Source organism: Natator depressus, chromosome 2 (assembly GCF_965152275.1).
Source record: "Natator depressus isolate rNatDep1 chromosome 2, rNatDep2.hap1, whole genome shotgun sequence".
Taxonomy (NCBI): Eukaryota; Metazoa; Chordata; order Testudines; family Cheloniidae; genus Natator; species Natator depressus.
In genome coordinates this window covers 2762155-2769280 of record NC_134235.1, presented here as the reverse complement: position 1 = coordinate 2769280, position 7126 = coordinate 2762155, and the positions used below count along the sequence as shown (strand labels likewise).

Sequence of the window (7126 nt, the reverse complement as noted above, 5' to 3'; positions counted from 1 at the left end):
GCGGGGTCTGCGCCGAGCGGCGCTGGGCGGGTGCTCGGGTGCCTGGCTGGGGGGCAGCCCCGGGGGTGTCCGGGGCAGCCGTGGGGCTCGGGCTGCGAGGGGGTGGTCCGGGGCGGCTGCGTGGGAGAGTCTCGCTGGGTGTTGTGGCTGGTCGGGGTGTGCCGGTGGTGGTGTCTGGGCCTGCGCAGCCGAGAGCGGCCCCCGGTGCTCGTGTGTCCCGGGCTGGGACCGGCAGCCGGGCTGCGGCGTCTGGGGCTCGGGGCCCTGCCTGGGTGTTTCCCGGCGCCCGTTTGCCGTGTAAATCCGGCCCCCCCGCCCGGCCGGCCTGTTCCGCGCCGATATGCCGAACAGCAGGTGCTCGCTGAGCCCTCCCTGGCGTTTTAAGCCACTTTCCCCTGGAAACTTTCCAGAGCTTGGGCTTCCTTCCCCTCCAGAGGCGGCTCCCCGGGCCCAGCCGCCGCCGCCCCGCTCCAGGCTGTGGAGGTGTCAGGGGAGCCTTGGAAAGGACTCCTCCAGCGGTCTCCTGTGGGGTGCTCCCTGCGCCCGGGGGACATTCATGGAGCAAGATCTTAGTCCGGTCACCAGAGCAAACCGAGCAGCCGCGGGAGCCCCCCGGGGTGACCGGGCCGCGCTGGCGCCGGCTGTGATGGAGCGCAGGGACAGGGCGCGTTGGACGCAGCTCGCTTTCCCCCAGCGGCGGCGGCAGGGAGCCGGGACCAGCAGCGCGGGGTCCTCCCTGGCCATGAATCTCCACGTGCGCCCCCTCCGCGCGCTTCGCTTCAGTCGGGACTCAGTTTCCCTCTCGCTCATACTCGCGGGACCCTTCAGGCAGCAGCCCATGGAAGAAGGGGGGGCGCAGAGGGTCCCTCAGCCCGGCGGTTGTCCAGGCTGCGAAGGAGGGGAGTGTGGATACGATAGACCCATCGGGCGGGAGCCACAGGACGCGCCAGGCTTCCAGGGGTCTGGGATCCGCAGCCCCTCAATGGAGCTGCCGTAAAGGGAGTTGCTGGGGAAACACCCCGCTGGGGGGGGGGGGTGTTTCTGCTCAAGTTACATCCCAGTGACGGGTCTATGCTGGTGGGGCAGGGAACCGGCTCCCGGCCGGTGTCTGGTAAACTGGCTTGTACATGACAAGAGGAGTAAAGTGTGAGCCCGATTTCAACCGCCGATGAAATAAAATCCGGTGCAAAGAATGATGATCTGGTTTCTTTCAGGCGGTAGAAGAGTAAGAGAGAGGCGAGAGTTTTTATTTCATGTGCGGGGCTGATTGGGGTCAGATTTTACTCCCCTTTCACGGGCAAAGCACATGGTGTGTGTGTGTGTGTGCGTGTGATGGGCTGTTTTCTTTTAGACCCCCCGCCCATAGACCCACACATCCAAACCTAGGGGCAGGCAGGCAGATACACACATCTGGATGACACCCCTGCAGAGTGTGCGTGTGAATGGACCGAGACAACCCGGCAGGAGCGGGAGGACACCGCTCCCCCACGCTGAAGTCCAAGGGGGTTGCAAAGAGGCTGTTTGGGGGTGTGGGGGGTGTGGGGGGTGTGGGGGGGTGTTGTGGGGTTTTAGCCCCGGTCACTGAAGAGCCCGGCTCCGTTTCTTGCTGCAGAAGTGAACAAACCCGACACGGTGCAAGACAATAGCGAGCAGGCCCGTGCCCGGGTGTTTGTTAATTAGGGACATATGTCTCCTAAAGGAATCGTTGTGGAAGGGGGGACCTTCTGCTCCCCTGCGCTCCTCATTAGCATGAGCCGAACGCCATTGGCCCGGAGGACGTGATGTAAGAGGGTGACTTGTAAACTTCGGGCGGCTGCGGATTGTTAGCTTGGTTGCAGTCACATCAATCTGCTGCGGGTAAAGAGGGAGGGTGGGAAATCAGAACAAACGACCGGCTCCAGGGGCGCTGAGGTTCACAGCAATGCTGCTAATTAGAACTCAGGGAAGGAGAGCAGCGTGGATCAAACAGAGATTCACGGGGGCCACGGGAAAAACAAATGCAACCTGGAGGTTTGACTTAATATCCTGCAGGAGGCGGCTCCTCGCTTGCCAGGGGAGATTCCAGAGGCCAGGCGAAGCCCCTGGAAGGGACCCTGGGAGGTGCTTGGGCACCAATGGGAGTGGCAGGTGCTCAGGATCTAGACCCCTGGGGTGGGGGTGGGGAGGTATTTGAGGGAGGACTTCAAATCCCAGGGTCTGTTGTCTTCTGATTTATTTCCATCGGTCAGACCTTTAGATTGCAACGTCCTTTGTGCAGGGACTGCGCGTTCCCAGCAGCTTATCAGCGCTCCCAGCACCCTGGCGGGCTTCAGAGAGTAAATAACAACAATGGGTCACCCCCTGAGGCCTTTATCCAGGCTGTGAGTCAATGGGAGTCTTGGCTGAGTAAGGACTGAGCTATTGCAAGCCCAGGAAGGACCCCACACCACCACACACACACGATTTAACCCGCTCTTCATGGAGTTGTCTCGCAATGGCAGGAATGAAGGGCTGGAATAAACTCAGAAGGCTGCCCATACTTTGCACTGATTGGGCAGCTTCCATGGAAGAGCTGAAAGGATTTTGCAAGCGTGAATTAATGGGGTCTCACAGCATGAATGTGGGGGTGTCGCTTATCCACTCCTTTCGAGAAGTGGAGGCCCAGAGAAATGAAGCATTGGGCCCACTCTCACACAGCCAGTCACTAGCTGGGCCAGGACTAGAAGCCAGGAGTCTTGGTTCGCATCCCCCTTGTTCTAACCACTGGGTGATACTTCCTCGCACAGCTGGGGTAGAAGCCAGGAGTCCTGATGCCCAACCTCTGCTCTAACCACTAGACCCCACGCCCCTCCCAGAGCTGGGAAAGAACCCAGGAGTCCTGACGCTCAGCGTTTGCTCTAACCACTAGTCTGCACTCATCTCCCAGGGGTGGGATAGAACCCAGGTGTCCTTGGTTCTCCCACCTTGGGCTGTAACTTCTGGAGCACCCTCCCTTCCCAGAGCTCTAACCACTAGACTGAACTCACCTCCCAGGGGTGGGGGTAGGACCCAGGCGTCCTGCCCCCAGCCCCGCTCCAACCACTGCACCCCACTGCCTCCCCAAACCAGATGGAACAAAAGGACGAGCCAGCTCGGCACGTTCCTCATTAAAAAGTGAACGCGTAGCTTATTGATTGCATCACAGAGACCACAGGTCCTCCTGATTCCCGCCCCGATAAATCAAAGAAATAGCCTCTCGTGTGGTCCGGCCGCGCCAGGGCGGCGCTCTGCTCCCCGGCTCCGGAGCTGTCCCTCGGCCCCTTGCCTGAGCGCCCAGGGGTCAAAGACAGGGGCGAGCTTCTGGGCCTCAACAGGGCCCACGGTCTCCCTACTTCCCTTCTCCTTTTTGATCTAACTTGCAAAAAGCCCGGGCAGGAGGCGACTCACAACAGCGTCACTAAATCAGCTCGTCTCGCTGCTGTTCCCGGGAGGGTTTTTTTTTTTTTTTTTTTTTTTTTGATGGATTAAATTAAGCGCTTCCATTTCCGTCCACCACCTGATCGCTGCATTATAAATCCAAACAGCTGATCCGAGAGTCTTCAGAAATTCAGGACCTTCTACAGCGGCTGCGGCAGAGCCTGGGAGCTGTCCAGTGCTGGCGAGAAACAACAGCCGGCCCTGAGCCGAACAATAAGAATTGCAGCGCACGGCGCAGGACGCGGGGCCGGGACCCGAAGCTCGGAGCCGCTCCCGGCCGCGGGGAGCTGTCCAGTGCTGAACTCGCGGGCGATGTCTGAGGAGCCAGCTCTGTGCTGGTGACCCCGGGAACTCAGGGGGGGCTCTGGAGCCGCGCTGGAGGTCGGCAAGACGGGCCCGGGCAGCCAGCCGCCGCCTCTGCCGCACCAAAGCCGCTGGATCTCGGCTTGGAACAGGGACTGATTGCACCAGGCGGAGACTGGGCATCTCCGCAGCACGGGTCGGGGCTTGGGACTGCCCGGCTGAGCAAGCAAACCCCTAAAGCGAGCCGCAAAGCCATAGCGCGCCAGGAGCTTTTTTCTAATTGTATTTTTTTAAAGATTTTTTGTGTGTGTGTCGGGGGCGGGGGTGGTACGTTTCTTTCCCCCTCTAATAGCTGATCCAGCAACAACCGGCCGGCTGCCGCGGTTCTCCCTCTCCGCTCCCGGTGAGAAACCATGCCAAGATCTTTCCTGGTCAAAAAGGTCAAACTCGATGATTTTTCTTCGGCGGATCTAGAGAACTCGTACGGCAGATCTAGAACGGACTTCAGCTCCCGGCTCCATGACAAGGGTAAAGAGCAGATCGGATCTAGATCTATGTGGCTGGTATAGATGTTCCAGGCCGTGGTCTGGCTGGCTAGAGAGCGGGCGTGTTTGCTTGCACGGGGGCCTCTGCTGGGGAGGCTTGGCCGTGTGAACGCACCCGGGGACCACATTCCTGTGTGCAGCCTGCCTCCTTCCCCGGAATGCAGCCTGCGGCGAGCCCTAGTGAACAGGGCTCTGCCTCTCAGAGGTTGTTGACTCTGCACGTTTTAATGCAACCCAGTCGCTCTGTTCCTACCACGGCACTAAAATTAGACCTCGAAAAAAAGAAGGTACCAAGGCGGTGCAGGGGTGGGGGAGAAATCGCAGCTGGGGGCGGGGGGGGGAGAAATCACAGCTGGGGGCGGCGGGGGGGGGAATCACAGCTGGGGGCGGCGGGGGGGGGAGCAGTTGGAATTCACCGTGGCAGAAATGGTTTTGTTTGGAAGGCCCTTTTGTCTGCCGATAGACAAGTTCAAGGACAACTGTTAGCACCCTCCAGGCTTCCCCGCTCGGGGGCTGGCCACCCTGGCTGGTGCTAGTGGACTCGTTGTGCCCCAGGTGAATAAACCTCTGGGTGAAAAGTTCCCTTAGACATGACCCCGGCTCAGAGAGGCTGCCCCAAGCCCTGGCGCTGATCGGAGAGCTCCAGCTTTCCGGGGGGGGAGAGGGGGGATGCTCATTTCGCTGGCTCCTGGCTTTTGTTGATTGCAGCATGTCTGCAGCGTGTTGCATAATCGGGAGGAAATTGGCTGAAGTGGCTTGGGAAGGAAGGGAAGCTCACGCCCCGGGCCCCCGTCTCCAGGCTCAGCCACCAACCTGACCTTGAGGGTTACCCCGAGAGGAAGGTGTCACCTCTGTGGGGCTTTTCGGGGGGCGGGGGGAGGGGCGCAGCACAGCCATGTCCTCGCTCTGCATTCAGAGGAATCTTAATGAGCGCTGCGAGCTGCCGTTCCCCTGTATCTCCCCAGCCTCCCTCTCTCCCCGCCTATCTGCGCCCGGCAGCCGGCGAGGCGAGAGGGAATCTCGGGGAATGATGAAGAGGGTGGCTGGCGGGGAAGGTTCATCAAACGCCACGGCCATTAGCATGACAGTGGAGAGCCGGCTCCTGGTTCACCGCCGCGCACTTCATCCCCCGCCGTCGGCAAAGCAAGGGGGGGCCCCTGGCAGGACGAGCTTGTTGCCTCTATTAACCAGAGAGCTCTCCAGCTAATCTCCCCAGGCCCCTCAATGATTTAACAAGCCTCTTCTGGTCTCTCCCGCTCCATCCCCCCCGCCCGCTCCCAGCAGGGTACATCAGTGACTACATCACCCCGTCGGTCTATGAAGGCGAAAGCGCCATCAAGGTGCCCTCGCCTGACCCGATCTACCCGGGGGCGCACGGGGACTATGGCGCGCCGGACTCGGACCAGCCTGACAGCCCGCACTCGGAGATCGCGGCCGGGTACATCAACGGGGACGCGGCGGTGAGCGAGGGCTACGCGGTGGACGCCTTCTTCATCACCGACGGGCGGTCGCGGCGCAAGGCGGTGAGCGGGGCGCGCAGCCTGCAGCGGCACCGGTGCAGCGAGTGCGGCAAGACCTACGCCACCTCCTCCAACCTCAGCCGGCACAAGCAGACGCACCGCAGCCTGGACAGCAAGATGGCCAAGAAGTGCCCGACCTGCGGCAAGGTCTACGTCTCCATGCCGGCCATGGCCATGCACCTGCTCACCCACGACCTCAAGCACAAGTGCGAGACCTGCGGCAAGGCCTTCAGCCGGCCCTGGCTGCTGCAGGGCCACATGCGCTCGCACACGGGCGAGAAGCCCTTCGGCTGCGCCCACTGCGGCAAGGCCTTCGCCGACCGCTCCAACCTGCGGGCCCACATGCAGACCCACTCGGCCTTCAAGCACTTCAAATGCAAACGCTGCAGCAAGACCTTCGCCCTCAAGTCCTATCTCAACAAGCACTACGAGTCGGCCTGCTTCAAGGGGGCCGTCCCGCCGCTCAGCCCCAGCGAGACCTGACCGGGGGGCGGCCCCTGGCGGGGTCCCCCTCCCGCTGCGAGCGCTCTGCGGGTGCCCCTCCCCCCGCCCCACCTCTCCGAGCGCTCCGAGAGCCCCTCCCCCTCCCGGGCGGGGTCCCCCCCTCCGAGCACTCTCCCCTCTCCTCCTCCAGTCCCTGGCGGGGTCCCCCTCCCCACCTCTCCGAGCACTCTCTGGGCGCCCCTCCCGTCCCTGGCGGGGTCCCCCTCCCCCCTCCGAGCGCTCTGCGGGCGCCCCTCCCCCCACCCCCTCCCGGGCGGGGTCCCCCTCCCCGAGCACTCTCCAGGAGCCCCTCCCGTCCCTGGCGGGGTCTCCCCGCCCCACCTCTCCGAGCACTCCGGGAGCCCCTCCCGGGCGGGGTCCCCCCCCTCCGAGCACTCTCCGGGAGCCTCTCCCCTCTCCTCCTCCAGTCCCTGGCTGGGTCCCCCTCCCCACCTCTCCGAGCACTCTCTGGGTGCCCCTCCCGTCCCTGGCGGGGTCCCCCTCCCCCCTCCGAGGACTCTCCGGGAGCCCCTCCACTTTCCCCCTCCCGTGCCTGGCGGGGTCCCCCTCCCCTATCCGAGCACTCTCCGGGAGCCCCTCCCCCCTCCCGTCCCTGGTGGGGTCCCCCTCCCCCCTCCGGGAGCCCCTCCCGATCTTGGCGGGGTCCCCCCTCCCCACCTCTCCGAGCACTCTCTGGGAGCCCCTCCCCCATCCGGTCCCTGGCGGGGTCCCCCTCCCCCTCCGAGCACTCTCTGGGTGCCCCTCCCGTCCCTGGCGGGGTCCCCCTTCCCTTTCCGAGCGCTCTGCGGGCGCCCCTCCCCCCTCCTGTCCCTGGCGGGG

At 63.3% G+C, this 7126-nt stretch overlaps 1 protein-coding gene across 2 annotated transcripts; it reads left to right on the top strand.

Moving 5' to 3' along the window:
- The first annotated feature begins 3529 nt into the window (after positions 1 to 3529).
- Positions 3530 to 6429, top strand: SCRT1 (scratch family transcriptional repressor 1). Of its 2 annotated transcripts, none has more exons than XM_074942916.1 (2): positions 3530 to 4266; positions 5568 to 6429. In XM_074942916.1, exons 1-2 carry the CDS (start codon positions 4152 to 4154, stop codon positions 6284 to 6286), a joined length of 834 nt encoding a protein of 277 aa, XP_074799017.1. In that variant the 5' UTR covers positions 3530 to 4151; the 3' UTR covers positions 6287 to 6429. The 2 variants fall into 2 exon arrangements, with proteins under 2 accessions (XP_074799017.1, XP_074799016.1); XM_074942915.1 differs by having other exon boundaries at positions 5565 to 6429.
- Positions 6430 to 7126: the final 697 nt, after the last annotated feature.